The sequence below is a fragment of the Chenopodium album genome, chromosome 3 (genome assembly GCF_948465745.1).
Source record: "Chenopodium album chromosome 3, dcCheAlbu1.1, whole genome shotgun sequence".
In the NCBI taxonomy this organism is placed as follows: Eukaryota; Viridiplantae; Streptophyta; class Magnoliopsida; order Caryophyllales; family Amaranthaceae; genus Chenopodium; species Chenopodium album.
In genome coordinates this window covers 78,494,236-78,510,348 of record NC_137836.1, presented here as the reverse complement: position 1 = coordinate 78,510,348, position 16,113 = coordinate 78,494,236, and the positions used below count along the sequence as shown (strand labels likewise).

Genomic DNA, 16,113 nt, shown 5'->3' with positions numbered 1-16,113 from the left:
CAAACTTATGTTCTCTATCATATGAACTACGTAACTATGTTTTTGTTTTTTTTTTCGTGATTGTAGGTAGCGTGCACATGTGTTTATAGTATATAAACGTTATAGCGATAAGATGGAGAAAGTGAAGAAAGGTTAAAATAATGTAGAGTGGAATAGTGGATGGGTTTTGTTGGAAATGTATTTGAGGTTATGTTTGTATCGTGAATTATAAGTCAAGAATATGTGTGTACATTCTCCAATTGGAGATTACCACGTTGATGGAATTAGTTGTATGTTTGTCCAAGTCAACTAATTACTACTAGTACTAGAATTCTAGAAATGTAATCCTATGTCAAACAAAATATCTTTGATGATTAAATGAAAGCATATACCCTACCACAAAAATGTCACTTGTATGATTTTATTATTATTATTAGTATTTTATTTCATGTGTAGCTCACACGTTTGACCGGTACAGTACAAACACATCTAAGTATTACGGAGTATGTATCTTTAATTACTTACTACATAGTCGTAATAAATATAAATAATAGAGTTAATATTCACAAAATAAACGATTCTATTAAGTACTCACATGCCCACATGACAAGTTAAGTTCACCACCTACTTGCTTGATAACGAAATGACTTAACATACTAGTTGCATCATTGGTGCCTATTAAGAAATGAAGTTACTTGTGCTCTTGTATAAACACCTCCTCTTCCTTCCTGCATGTGAACCTACCAGCCACAACACCCCCAATCTTGAGAGTAGAGATACAACCATAGATTAATGTCCGAGCTGCTGCAATGTACTTCATATATCACCAAAGAAACACAAGCAAGCGATGCAATGAATGAATAGACAAATTAACATTGCACTTGCTTTTTTTCTCCTATACTGTAATAAGTTATCTTCTTTCATAAATAGTTTTCCAAAAAGAGCAAGAGGCTAACTCTTTAGCTTTCCAGCAAATAATTAGTATTGCAATTGCAGAATATCATACAATCGAAATTGCGTACAAGAAGAGGACACATTTCGTCTGCTATCAGTAATAAACCTCAATCTAACACTACAAGATTACAAGGCTAATCCCATCAAATGATCTTTCACGCCATGCCCAAACTGATAACCCTCTAAAAGGGAATTAAAGATCAGCAGTCCACTAGAATTTAATGTGACTTCGACAACTGCATTGATTGCACATGAAATAGGTCATCATGCTGAATCACTAACATTTCCAGCAACTCTCATTATTTGCCCAGCCTCAAAATTTCCATTCTGCAACCAAAAACAAATTAACAAACAAAAAAAGAAAAAGATTAAGATCTAGGTTGTACATAAGATGACGGGTCTTCTAAATTTCTAACAAACTCAAATAATTTCAGAGATCCTTTCCCAAGACTAGTTTACCTCCTCATTCCTAGTATAAGGAAGATTCTGTCCACCCGGCACTGCTGATTTCGAAAGGTCTCTAAGAGTTCCCTATAAATTTCCAAGAAAGAACAAAGTTAATCTTAAAGTAGCTAGCTGGCATCCAGAAAAACCAAGTTCAAAAGGGGAGAACTGTATAGATGACACAACAAAGATACTATTATTCTCTAAGTCCCCGCATATAATAGAAAAGAGACATACCACAGCATAAATCAATTCTTCGAAAGCATTAACATGATGCCTGCACAATGGATAATAACAACTGAAAAATGCTACATACCTTGTTAGCCCACATAAGTCCACAAGCGTTGCAAAGAGTCCTTGGGCCTTCAGGGCCACGCCGCATCATTGGCGTAGATTTCTCACTAGTGCCACAATGTCGGCAGCTAAAGTATATGTTTGTAAACAGCACGATAAAATTAAACAAAATAAGTTTAGCCTACAAAAATATGGCAGTTTAATATTAAAACGATACATGTTCATTCATGCCTCATTAAGGTGTTAGTATATGCACATGCAGCAGCACAAAAAAGGTATGCATGAAGAGCAATGAATATGCCATAACGTTGACAAAAGAGGTAATAAAAAAAAAGGAAATTAGAATCATGGAGACCAAAAACATATTAATCCCTTTCATCAGTCGTGAATCTCTTTTTCAAGAATATTTTTCCTTAAAAAATAAAAAATAAATCCGTGACTGAACCTCTACAACACCAAGGATAGTGCTATAGACTAGGAAATCTGAATATGGACTTGCAATTATAATAACAGAAATATAGAGGAAAGCTTGAAGGATTTTCTGATTAATACGAAGATAACGGCTACAATGGAAGAAAGCTACTTCACTACACTACACTACTACTACTACACTACTAGTACACTACACTACTTACTTTCTCCAATAACCTCCTTCTTCTTACTCTCCCCTCTCTATTTATACTAGGGACTATTAACCTAGCAAACTAATATTACTAAAATTCCCATATTATCCCCCTTAGGTTAGTCTATTGCAATTGCTATAGACTAGGAAATCTGAATATGGACTTGCAATTACAATAACAGAAATATAGAGGAAAGCTTGAAGGATTTTCTGATTAATACGAAGATAACGGCTACAATGGAAGAAAGCTACTTCACTACACTACACTACTACTACTACACTACTACTACACTACACTACTTACTTTCTCCAATAACCTCCTTCTTCTTACTCTCCCCTCTCTATTTATACTAGGGACTATTAACCTAGCAAACTAATATTACTAAAATTCCCATATTATCCCCCTTAGGTTAGTCTATTGCAATTGCTATAGACTAGGAAATCTGAATATGGACTTGCAATTACAATAACAGAAATATAGAGGAAAGCTTGAAGGATTTTCTGATTAATACGAAGATAACGGCTACAATGGAAGAAAGCTACTTCACTACACTACACTACTACTACTACACTACTACTACACTACACTACTTACTTTCTCCAATAACCTCCTTCTTCTTACTCTCCCCTCTCTATTTATACTAGGGACTATTAACCTAGCAAACTAATATTACTAAAATTCCCATATTATCCCCCTTAGGTTAGTCTATTGCAGATAGAGTGTCAGGAGTGCATTGAGTTTGAAAAATAATCTGCAAACTTACAAAACAAATCAATAATTGACATTCACTTCCCCCACACAACTCACAACAACATTGCCAAACAAGACATCAATTGCATCTCAGGAATAAGGAAGCCATTAAAACAACCATGATATAACGGAAGAGGGAAATGTAAATTTAAAAATATAAAAAAAAAATCAAAGGATTACATTTACAACTTTAACATATACAACTTTAAGGACAGTATACTAAAACAGAATGAAATAGACCTCATCACTAAAACAGAATGAAATAGACATCATTACTCACCAGACTTCTTGTTGTATGGGTAAAGGTCCATCAGGACCCCAATTCTGATTAGATTCCCAGCTAGTTGCACCTGAGGAGGACTCATCTTGATTAGGTTTTGAAGAAGTAAATTGACCCTTGTTTCTCTGCATCCTGGAAATGAGAAAGCATTGAAGTAAGATAGACAGTTAGCACACATTCTACTCTTTCCTGATCCTATGTTCCCTTGATTTTTGATGAGAAAGAATCAAATCAGTGTCATAAACAATGACAAAGAATACAATATAGCATCAAATGCGCGACACCTCTGCATCCAAAAAGAGCTAGTGAGTAGAAATTAAAGATAGATTAAAACTGTTTCCTTGAAGTAACACACTAATGTTGTTAGAGGGTCTGTGTGGAAGGAAAGGAATCAGAAGAATGCAGAGGGTTAAGTTTCATCACATCAGAGGCCAAAATTCTCATTGAGTTCTTTATATCCACAAAACCAAGTGTTAATCTGCAAGGTTTATTTGTTTTCATACTTCATTGACTCAACAATAGATGTGAGCCCTCAATTTCATGTAAATAACATCTCATCCATGTTTTATTCACACATGCCACACCCCAAGGCTTTAATTTTAAACTTTTAGGAGAGAACTCAAATCATCCTTCCAAACACACGAATTTGCAATTCTGCATTAGCCATTGTGCATCAAAAAGGAGAATCAACCTTTCCAATGTCAAATTCCCATCCAACATCAAAGTCTAAAAAAAATTTCTATATAAAGTTCTCCAAAGATTATCATATTTGTATCCTAATGGGAGAGAGAAGCAACTAATCTCACACATTTTAAAACAATTTTTCCATGTCAAACTTCAAGAATTTATCACTCAAAATAATACCATGATAAAGCACTTAGGTGCCCACAAAGAAATGACATACCTAAGAGCCACCTCCTTACGAACTGTGTACCGAATTTTCTTGTCAAAATTGCGTTCTTTTCTTTTTTCACGAAACCTGAGTAGCGATGCCAATCTTTGAGGGACATTGAACCTCTGTGGTGTGGGAGCCACCCCCTGATTGGATAATCCAATGGTGAGTATACAAAGAGACAAATGAATCGTAGAGCCCAATGCTAATATGACAACATTACCCTATTATTTGCGGAGGTCAACGGTGGAGCAGGAACAGTTGAAGGAACTTCACGACCCCCTAGCAAAAGAAGTACAGCTTGAACCTGCATAGGATTAAATATGAATTATATACTCTTCAAAAAAAAAAAGAGGAGGGGGAGGGGGGGTGGGGGCGGGAATACTAAATCAAACATGCAACCATATGCAAGAAAATATCTGCTATGAACCATGGATGATTAGAAAAAAAGAACAATTTCATCATCCTAATCAGTCAAGGCTCAATGCACCACAGGGAAACAATGCTCAAAATCCAGCATTAGATAATCGTTTGAGCCATATGCACATCCAAAATTTTCAGCTACTGCAGTACACAAAAGTTTTCAACAATATAACCGCATTCCTGTTTTGCCCATTGCAGTTCAAAATCTTACACTATGTCTCATATGGGTTGAGAACGGCAACATAGAACATAGGCTAGCAAGAAGGAGCAAATCCCAATGAGAGAGCAATTAAACAAACTGTACAAAGAAAGTGCAAAGAAATGTTGCTAGCGAGAAGAAGCACCGGATGAAATCAGATAGTTCCATTAATTATAAAGATTCTCTCTCTTCTCACTGATGCAGAAGGATATAGACTATTCAAAATAATCAATTAGACAACTGTAATGAACTTCGCAGTTTTTGTGGTATGATTAATTTAAACAGATTAAATTAACTTGTATTTTTGGTAGGGAATATTGGAGCTGCTACATAATTTATAGGTACATTGGTTTAAAATACCAATATTAAATGATGCGAGTTGATTTTGTTGTTTGCCAATTAATGAGTAGCCAACAATTCGTACAATGAGCTATTTTGTCTTTAATGAATTATAAAACGGCAGCAGTAATGAAGTTCCATACGTAGAAGTTCCAACACAAAACAGCCAATAATTGAGCATAAAGTTGAGTTTTGGCCTTTTGTGATTTAACAAAAACGTCAGCATCACATTAAAGTGTTCCGCATTAATTCAGCAAGCAACAAGCAACTACAAGCGTTTGACACGTCAAACAGGACTTAGAATCTAGTTTGTCCTTTACTTTTGTTAGCTATTAGATATGCTTCCTGCCTTCCAATAAACTGAGTTGTATCGGAAATAGATAGTAGGCCAACATAAGAGGCTTTAGAATGTAACTCTTAAATGGCTTATTTGTTTAATCATACTGGTATTTGTTCCTAAATTTATTTGTGAGAAGTGTGACTTCAATATTTTATTTTATTTTTTGAGGAAAAGTGTGACTTCAACATGAGAAAGCATTATGATGAATAAAAATTTAGATTAAATCAGATAGGGTCATAGGTCAGTGAAGCCTCTTTAAATTAGTCTAAAATCCCTCTCAATTTGAAATCTAAGAGGGTGAACTTATTAATCAAATGAAAGACAAAGATCAGCGAATAGCCTATAACTAAGTGGTACAAGTGTAAACCAAGGCTAAACTCCAAAATTTGGAAACCATGAAGTTCTAAGTTGAACTGTGCTTTTACCCCACAGAGACCAAACAAACTGGTTTAGATGGTGCCTTTGATTAAAAGACCGACAATAACCAGAGCCAAAATCACAAAATTAATAAAGTGAAACTGTCCATATGCTCTTGAAATTCCATCATTTCTCCAAAGAAATTATCTCATCCCCCCTCCCTCCAAAATAGATAGCAAAAAGAAACCATCCCAGGTACACATAGAGAACCTTTAATACACTAATTTTTCTATCAATCAATGTCAATATCCATGATATGCATTCTAGAAGTAACAATCTCATTGGCCCAAGGAAATTATTATCTCCATTGGTTTTATTTCAACATTAATAGATCCTCTTGGAGGCAAAACATCACCAATTACAGGAAAAAAAATCTTTTCTTTCCTTATGGAGGATGCAAGGGGAGCTTCAAATTCAAAATTTTCAGCTTATTCAGCTAAATTCCCCCACAAAATACTTGGATCATACCGTAATTATTTAACCACTACCATCTGATAAGTCAATTCCCAATCAAGTTATGTGGAAATATCTGACAACTAATGAAGCTCTAATTCAATGAATGCTTATTAATGTGTCAGTAAATTACACGTATAATTCATCACCACGTCACAGTGCTAAAGAGTGCATTTCTTATATACATGTAGGCATGTGGCATGAGAACAAAAGTCACAAAAAAAATAAGCAAGGATGACTATCAACCAGATGCACTTAAAGCAGTCAATAGAACAGCAACCACCATGTCAAATAATCAGGAAAGTGAAAAAAGACTTACCTTTTCAGGTGAGACTGAATCAAACACATAAACCTGACCCTGAAATGAAAGAGTTAGCTGATTGTTATCGCCATTAGCCACCATCATTCCACCATGGGTATCAGAAACATTTCCAGGGTCATTATGGAGCTCCCCATCAATGCCTTCACCTACACCGGTAACACCATCATCATGATCATCCTCCATCACATTCCCATTATTCATATGATGCATTCCATGACTTTGGTCGTGCATATAATGTACATGCATTTGTTGCTCAGCCTCAGTCATATGCATTTGGGCGTCGTCACCATGCAAATCATCCATATTGACAACAACCCTTTATTAACAACACCAACCAATAAATAGTATCTAGTATACAGTCCCCTGCCTTCTTATATCACTCCTCCCACTTACTTTATGTTTACAACAATATAAGCACTGTACTTGTTATACATACACACACATCTTCCTCGTTACAGCACATTGGGACCAAAATGTCACTTTCTCATTCTGTCTCGCGCTCTCTCTCTCTCCTTCTTCCTCAGCCTCCACCACCTTGCCCAACTCTGTGGAAATATATGCACATTTCAGTTTTAACAGCTATACCAAAAAATCAATGCAGTTACAATACTAATGCTATCAATTTGCATGAACTCAAACATAAAATACAAAGCCAATCCATTTTCTACATTAATTTGCCTACGACTCAAACCCAAACCCAAACCCAAACCCGAACCCGAGCCGGGATAAGAAGGGCGTCTGTCCAACGCCCAAAGAGAAAATTTTCATCTTTATACTTTCATCTTAACATTTTAGGGCTATAAACAAACACCCTCAACACATTAGCAGCTAAATTTTGAATCAATTATCAAATTAGGCTCGAAAATCACACAAAAAAATTCATCTTGCTTAAGAATATCAACGAAAACCTAGCAATAAATTCGCTCATTGTAAGCTTCTATAAATTCAGTAATTATAACCAATAATTTAATAATCCAGCTTACAACAACCCTAAATTGACTATACTGACAATTAAATTAGCGATAAACCCTAGATTATGTAATTGATAATTGTTGAATTTAAAAATATTTTACAGAAAATCATCTTACCACATAAGCTGCTTCAATGGAGGAGAAAAAGTTGAGAAAGCGGTTGAATTTGAGAACTCGGAGTTCTTCAATGGAGGAGAGAGAAAGGAGAATTACGTAAATGTGACACGCATGTTAGGACAGTGGTCAGATCTATGTAATTATCAACGGCCAGAATTTTTTTTCATTTATATTTATTCTTTTACATAAATAGCTTAATGTCATCTCATATTTTTGAGTAAATATTTTTTTTTACCAATATTATTTTCCTCTATAAAAAGATTAATGTAATGTTAGTTGCACAAAAATAAAGAAAGTAGGATATCAATTCATTGAATATTTGAATCAAATCAATTAGAGTAAAATATTGAGACAAATTACGAATTTATTTTATGCATATTACGTTATATTACTCCCTTCATTGTATATTGAGGCAAATTATAAATTTATTTTATGCATATTACGTTATATTACTCCCTTCATTGTATTATACGAAATACAGTTGGTATTTAATATTTTTTATAAAAATAATCCCAATTGAACCTTATAGAAACAAATTTGTAAGAGAGAGAGTTTATTTGAACTAGTTGGACTTGAAAATTTTTATTTTAAACGTGAGTAGAACATTCATTTTCTAGAATGTTCATAAAATTTACAAGATAATTTTCTCAATTTAAATATAAAACATGTTTATACTGTTCATATGTTTAACTTGGTTGAAATTACTAGATAATAGGAATAAGAATTTTAATTATTAGTATATTGTGAGTCGATAATCGCATTGTCAAAAAGTGATGAATTGATATTAATATAAAATTGGATAATGAAAAACAATTCAACAATAAACAAGTTTAATATGAACAAAACAACCTTTAAATTGATAAATTCTAAATATCTATTTTTTTTTGCCATTTTCACCCGCATTTTATAGATTACTGATAAACATCGACATGAAGCACACATTTACAAATATGTAGATGTATTAATGTGTGTATATATATAATATATAAGTTGAACGGAAGTTGTAAACATCACCATCACCCACAAATTTGTTGGATATCTAATTTAAGTACTAGAAATAGGATTTAAACAATGAAAGACCAATTGGCCAAGTTAATAAATCTATGGAAATATACATCAATGATTCAATATGATGGAGCTTCAGCTCCTTTTTACTGAAAGGTCTGAAACATTAATTCAACAAACAAAATTGAGAGTAAGTTACAAAGAGGTTAGCTCAATAATGTACATCTTGCCTTCAACTGCAATTATCTGGACTGCGAGTTGTACAAGGGGATTATCAAAATGCTTGACCGCAGAGGATGAAGGCTTGAACAAGGCTTTGAGCAGTGTGCAGTTGACTTGGAGTTCCTGATATTACGACTCGACCCTCAGTAGCACCAGGATTAGGATCATGAACAATTACGTCTGCTCCAGAAAACTAAAATCAAGAAAACACAGTTTATATCAGAAACCAAAATCAGAATTTATACCTTAGATAATACTGCAAAGGACAAACTCTTGACATGGCTCAATGTCAGGAATTTTATTAAAGCAGTACTGCTAAGTGCAAACAACTTCTTGTACATACATTTACTGTTCTAAACCCACCTGTGTTATATGTCCAATATTAGTTTTGTTTTCTCCATAAACATGAGGTAGCAATATCTGTGGAACTACAACTTCAACAGATGTCACCATCGGCAACTGACCACTGCACCATGGAGAAAAACAAAATAAGCTCGATAGTCTAGAGCGGAGATACAAGAAATCATAAGCCTTACATTTTTTCAGCCTCACCTTTCATTATTTTTTGCAACCATAGCCCCTGTGTCAGAATATCTGCTAGGATTCCCAAAGTCAGCAGCCTGGACACGCATATTATAAAATATTCAGTGATCATTCGCAAAACATATTGACAATCACCAAACAAGCAACAGGTTATTCCGTTATTACCTGGGGATGCCACACTTTAGGAGAAGCTGGCCTCTCATATGACAGGCCATAAGAAGCTCTATCACTACCATATTGATGGTGCCCATGGTGGTCATGTTCACCACAAGGTCCATCAACTCTATCCATGTCATGAGGAAATGATGAATGAGCTAGCCCTTGGCCAGCAGAACGATTGTCATAGGCATGAGATAATCCAGCTGGTGAATGATAATGACCAGGAGAAGCCTGATCATGTCTAGGGCGAAATGAAGGAGATGGCAATTCCTGATAGGTAGTGAAGTAAGGCGAGCTACTAACATGAGAAAGGTGCTGTTTAGGTGGAAACAAAACATCCCGAAGCCTACTAGTAATCTGAAATAAAGCATCCTGAACTGACTGCAAACTCCCAATAACCTGTTAAGTATGTAGAATGACCAGTATCTTAGTAAAGCTTTTCAATTATTACCAAAATAAGAGACCAGCAGCAAGTTTGCACTAGAAAACCTTAAACATGAGGTAAGTAAGAGGTCATAGGCAGACAAAGCCATTAACAGCTCATCTGAGCAGACCTTTGGTGCTACCACATGAATATAAATGAGGAAAATTTCACCCAAGCTACAAAACTATAAGAATGTTCCACTTCTGAGTTCATCGAATTTTACCTGCACAACTTCATCATTTTGGATATTAGAATTCAGGCCTTGTTCCCTGCCAAAAATTCGAATACTAGCACCAGTAAGTCGTCTCATTTCAGCAATAATTAGGCCTCCTTTACCCAACAAACAACCTATTTGTTGTGAATGGACAAGAAGCCGGGCAATAACTGCAGCACCTGGTTCAAATCCAACCTCTGCTATTCGGCTGTGCACACGGATGACAGCATCCTGAGCAGGAGAGTGCTTCAGGTCCATACTCTGTAACAGTTTGAAAAGGAAATTGAAAATGCAAATGAGTAATCACTGGGATATTAACCTTCTATACACCTTATTATAAAATTGATTTTTGATGCAGACAATGCCACTGACCACAGATAAAGAAGTTAGTTCATCTAATGGTAATGCCTAGCTGACTAGCTCTGCTCCTTCAACAAGTTTCAAAAGCACTATTTCCTGATAAATTGAAACATTCAAATTTTTATTTTGACACTAGATATTCAAGCACAGAAAGAACCTACATTAAATGACAAAATACTTGAGGCATGAACGATCAAGGGTTTTTTTTTTTTTTTTTTTTTTTTTTGGGTGTATATACAAGTTGTAAAAAGGAAAAGATGTTTCACATTAATCATGTCTTAACACAATATATTAACAAAACTCAACTAGTACAATGTGCACAGTAATAAATTCATCTTTACATGCCTCACGTGCTGATACGAATACAACCCGCTCATCTGAATCAGGAGAAACAGTGTCCCCTATCTTGATTGATGCCCCAGTTTCATTTTGAATTGCCCGTACAATGGACCCACCCTTTCCTATCAAACTGCCAATTTTACTTGCTTGGCATAGTAATCTGAAAACAACATCTTCTTCTGGAGCTATCCTATGGCTATGATCAGCAGCATGTGCACCTCTTTGAGGAAAAGCATCTGTCTGACTAGCAATATTTGGTCCTTGAAACATATCAGCTTTGGGATGCTCCTGAAGGCAACTTGAAACAGACAAGAGAGCTTTTTTTACAGCTTGAAAATTTCCTGCCATCTAAATTTCAGAAAAAGTATAAATATGAATGTAGAAGCAAGTACCCGGAATAATGAAGCGATAGATGGAACAATTTAACTATCAAAACAGAACTATGAAAAATGATGAACAAGATGTCATTCAGCAAAAGTGACAAATTTCAGGCTTATTCATGTCATGCGTCAACCAATGCACTTCTTGATCTTAAACAATATTCCTTCAAAGCGATAAAAAATAGACATCTACATTGACATTGATCAAACGAGATCATAGCTTCCTCTTCACAACAAGACCCAAAAAAATTATACTCTGATGAATACAATATATACGTTAGTGGGAACACATTTATGATTTATGCCTATGGAGTGATCCACTTACCTAATCAGACAGTAAAAAGTAAAGACATGAGACACAATCAATATAATTAGTAATGAAGTGCATTTCTCCAAAGTCAGTTCAATCAATACCACAGGCTAATATGAAAACCTCTTTGAGATTATGAACCTCTTATCTCATAATTGAGAAATCAGCATCCCAGTATAAAACAGACGATAAAGGCAGTAGTCAATTAAAGGCGAGAAGAGTTCCTCGGCCATGACAACTCTGTATCATCATCAACCTCTAAAGTCCAAAAATCAATAATTGAGTAAATTCCTAATTTGTAACACCGGTAGAAGCAGTAGTAATATTCTAATAGGAAAGGGGATAAGGTATAGATAAAATGGTGTGACAAAAACTTAGAAGGATCACGTCCACAGATAAACATATCGAAGGAAAGCTTATCCTTACCTCCCATGTCATTTTTATCCTTTCTTATACTGTTAAAAATGTCATGCTCCAAAGTTAATCCTGTCATGTTTCCTTACAAGGCATTAGGGTGCCTTTTCTTAATACATCCAAAAATCACCTCATTTCTTGAGTCCTACTTTCAACAGGGGGTCAGTTTTTTCTCATCTTTGAGAATTTCCAATAAAAAAATTCAGTCCAAGGTAACTACAAAAGGCAGATTAATCTCAGTAATTTTTCATCCTTTTTTTTTCTTTTAAAGCAGTAATTTTTAGTCTTTTAGATTACACCAAAAATTGTAACTCTTAGATTCCTTCAATTCTTACCAGATAAAACTTATCCCATGCTCTTTCAGAATTAGCATTTTTCCAAAAAAAGATTAACCAGTTATTCCTGCAGTCATTCCCCCTATACCTTCCTTCTTCCTAGCACCTTCTCACCTCCTGAACTTCAAGCAACACTTACACCCTCACATTCAACATTTACTTTAACTTAACCCCAATTAAAATGGATGTCTTAGCAAACAAATAAATTCAGCAAAGCCTCATTAGTCATCCCCCACTTCTAATTGGGCTTGAAATGCATCTACTAAAGTGGGAAACACCGTCAAATGTGTGAAACAGTGAAAGTTGGAACTAGTATACTCCCACAACTCCCACATATGATAGAACAGACTGAAAGTTACAGTCAGCCATCAACACTCAAAAACGATGATGATAATTATGACATGCCTTTCATCCTAAAAGTCTAAAACACACCCTGGATAACCTTATCAGCATATCTCAAAAACTCCGCACCATTCACACGAAAACCGGAAACCTACTCCATAGACGAATGCAAGTCCCCAAATAAGTAAAGTAAGTTCAGTCAATTTAGTTATTTTACATTAAAATTACACAAAATCACCAAACAGATAAGATAAAGTTATCGGATCATCAATGTCATGACAAAATAATAACCACTTAACAATACTATCTAAATTCTAAAGGATGGATCCAAGATACTCATCATTAAAATTAGATTTTGGAAAAAAAACTGTCACCAGTAAATGTACACGCGCTAAACAAACTAATTACTGTACGTCAATCCATTGTGATATGATATTCTACAAGTGAATATATGCAGACAAGATATACATCCCATTTAGGATACCTGAGCTTATAATCCATGAGAGCCTAATGAAACCAAGACATTTGTCTCTTGTACATTTTTCTTAAGGTCAAAATCAGGCAGGTATATCTATCAAATTAATCACATGTTGCCACGACAAGAATACTATTAGGGGTTTATTAAGGTATCTAATGTACATTAGCCAATACGAATAATAACATTAATGTCGAATCCACGAGAACGAATGATCAAATCACCTAATCAAACCAATTCATAGATTATATAAACCAAATGACACTAAAACAAATCATAGATTATCGAATAACGCAATTAAGAAACCGAAAAGGCCGAAAATTAGACAAATTTCACCTGAATAAGTTCCTCCCCAGGAGAAGCACAAGCAGGAAGTTGCTCCCTAGGCAAAACCCTAACTTGAGCACCACTTTCTTGCCTAATCTTCTCCACAATCTTCCCACCTCTTCCAAGAACACACCCAACTTGATTACTCGGCGCCAACAATCTACAAACTACATGCCCAGATTGCCCACCATTCCCACTACTACTCCCACCATTTCCATTCCCATTATTCTCTCTCCTCTCTTCCTCCATTCTCTCACTCTCGTTCTTCTCACTCCTCTCTTCATCAACCTTCAATATCCTCTCAAACACCTTCACCAACGCCGCCTGCGCAATCGAACCTTCTTCCCTATCCTCCCCAGAATTCGAATTAGGGTTAGGGTTTTTCGAATCAGCGACAATATGAATTACCCTTTCATCGCAGCGCGAAAAGGGGGGAAGATCATCAACAATGCGAATTCGAGCACCGGTATCATCCCGGAGTTGGCGGATTACGGCGCCGCCTTTTCCGATGACACCGCCGACTTTTGCGGAGGGACAGAGGATTCGGAATTGGGTATCGCCGCCATTTTCGGAGGGTTTGGGTTGTTGAGAAGGTGGAGTAGAAGAGGAAGATGATAATGGTGGGTTAGAGTGAGAGAGAGAATGGTGGCGTTTGAGAGAGAATTGAGGTTCCATTGTTGAAGAAGGAGTGAAGTGGAGCAGAGTTGACGAACATGGAGGAGAAAGAAAGTGAAAGGGGGTGTGTGAGTGGGGGTTGACTTTTAAGTCAAAACCTCGGAGGTTCTGGGTTTACGGCAGGGTTTGGAAATCTTTTCTGTCTCCCTTCTCAAATCTCAATAAAGTAGAGCCGGTTAATAGCCGTGTCGTGTTTGATTTTGTGTTGTTGTTCACGATATCTATCGCACAGTAAAATTTAAGGAAATTACATAATTAGTCCAATTTATCAAAACGAGTCGTATTTTGGTTACTTAGTGCTATATTGACTTAATTTTGCTTTTTTCGATAATTTCGTGTTAGTATTGGTTTTGGCCGTGTTATCATGTCATGTGGCTCATGTCAAATCAGAGATTTGTCAATTCTACAAGGTATACAATCACATGTAGTGTGAAATACTTTGTATTAAAAAGAACAAAGTTATCAATTTGATCCAAATTAGTTGTGTTGTTGTGATGAGATGAGTTTGTCTATTTACGAATTTTCCATTAAATTGTAGAAGGTTAACATAAAAGGGTTAAATTAGGTAATGGACAAGATTTGATATAATGCTCCTACAATGGAGAGACAAGTAGGTAAACAAATCGTACCCCACACTATGTATAAATCTTAAGACGTGAAACATTTGTCCATGCCTAATAGGAAATATGAAGATATTTGACAACAAAAGAAGCTAGATCAAAAATTACCAACTTGAGTACAGGTATATTTATAAGGAACCTAAAGGAAATGATCTAGGGGACTAGGTTCGGCCTAGCCCAAGCACGAGTCGTTCTATTGTGCTTGATCCGATACAGAGACTGGGAAGGCGAGGATAGATCATGGGTCAAGGCACTTGTGCATGGTTGCTTAAGACAAACTGCCGGATAACTGAGGTCTGACTGTATGAGTAGTTGAGTACCCTTTTACCATGACTGGGTCACTGGGTGTGACTATGTGAGCTGAGCAATCTTAGCATGGTATATATTGTTGGGTGTTAAAGAGGCCCAAAAAGAGTGGACAAGGAAACGGGCAGCCCAAATTTTATGGACTATAGGGCCCAGTACGTACTGCTCATTATGAAACTTTCTAACGATCTAAACCCAATCAAGATAAAAGTCATGAACTAAAAAGGCTACTTGTGCTTGTCATTATTTGGGTTAATTTTTCTTATGGATTATATCTTGAAATGTACTCCCTCTATCCCCAGTCAAACTTTATAATCTTTTACCGTAAAATACTTTTAATTTATAAGAAATAATATAGTCTTGTGGGATTTTGTTGAATTTATCTCATTGTATATCTTATTAATATCTAGTTTTTATAATTTTTACAAGTATCAAAATGGAAATAAAACCGTAATAAAATACATCTTAGAGACTGCAGAAAGTCATATGGGACAAAAATTTAGGGACAGAGGGAATAGTTCGTATCTTGAAAAATGAAGTCCAATCCATCTATGGCGAATGCTAAATTATCTGGTTATATGACTTATATCCCTTGTCTATTGTAATTTCCCCTTCAATTTCTTGTTTTAATAAGTTGTTTGACTTGTTTCGTTCGGGTTTTTGTCATTTTTAGGCTGGCCAACGCGTGCATGCTAGTCATGTAAGAAGAACTCTTTCAATTTGGAAATACAACAAAATTAGTTGTTATCACAATAGCGAGGGAAACATGTAAACAAATATTTTTAGGTATAAATATCTGCACATTATTTTTGAGAGTTTAAAAAAGATGCAAATCAGTAGATAAATGTTAAAACTAGTAAAAAAAA

At 35.5% G+C, this 16,113-nt stretch overlaps 2 protein-coding genes across 2 annotated transcripts; both read right to left on the bottom strand.

Annotated features, from left to right (window-relative positions):
* Positions 1-541: 541 nt before the first annotated feature.
* On the bottom strand, positions 542-7,962 carry LOC145624335 (GATA transcription factor 24-like). The gene is made up of 8 exons (XM_081677340.1): positions 7,798-7,962; positions 6,707-7,254; positions 4,440-4,523; positions 4,229-4,362; positions 3,325-3,456; positions 1,694-1,799; positions 1,393-1,464; positions 542-1,260 (listed from the first exon to the last, which is right to left on the bottom strand). The coding sequence occupies exons 2-8, from the start codon at positions 7,010-7,012 to the stop codon at positions 1,198-1,200; spliced, it is 897 nt and encodes a 298-aa protein (XP_081533466.1). The 5' UTR covers positions 7,013-7,254; positions 7,798-7,962; the 3' UTR covers positions 542-1,197.
* An 898-nt stretch (positions 7,963-8,860) lies between these two features.
* On the bottom strand, positions 8,861-14,456 carry LOC145624334 (RNA-binding KH domain-containing protein RCF3-like). Its single transcript, XM_081677339.1, has 7 exons — positions 13,656-14,456; positions 11,070-11,411; positions 10,374-10,625; positions 9,733-10,125; positions 9,577-9,644; positions 9,388-9,490; positions 8,861-9,217 (listed from the first exon to the last, which is right to left on the bottom strand). The coding sequence occupies exons 1-7, from the start codon at positions 14,319-14,321 to the stop codon at positions 9,077-9,079; spliced, it is 1,965 nt and encodes a 654-aa protein (XP_081533465.1). The 5' UTR covers positions 14,322-14,456; the 3' UTR covers positions 8,861-9,076.
* Positions 14,457-16,113: the final 1,657 nt, after the last annotated feature.

Excerpts from the sequence above, each read along its gene's own strand:
- LOC145624335 (XM_081677340.1), bottom strand. The coding sequence starts at position 7,012 with ATGGATGATTTGCATGGTGACGACGCCCAAATGCATATGACTGAGGCT. Across the intron at positions 1,465-1,693 it reads GACTTATGTGGGCTAACAAG|GGAACTCTTAGAGACCTTTC; the intron begins GTATGTAGCATT and ends GGAAATTTATAG. Across the intron at positions 1,261-1,392 it reads CTTATACTAGGAATGAGGAG|AATGGAAATTTTGAGGCTGG; the intron begins GTAAACTAGTCT and ends TTTTGGTTGCAG.
- LOC145624334 (XM_081677339.1), bottom strand. The coding sequence starts at position 14,321 with ATGGAACCTCAATTCTCTCTCAAACGCCACCATTCTCTCTCTCACTCT. Across the intron at positions 10,126-10,373 it reads AAAATGATGAAGTTGTGCAG|GTTATTGGGAGTTTGCAGTC; the intron begins GTAAAATTCGAT and ends CATACTTAACAG. Across the intron at positions 9,645-9,732 it reads CTAAAGTGTGGCATCCCCAG|GCTGCTGACTTTGGGAATCC; the intron begins GTAATAACGGAA and ends ATGCGTGTCCAG.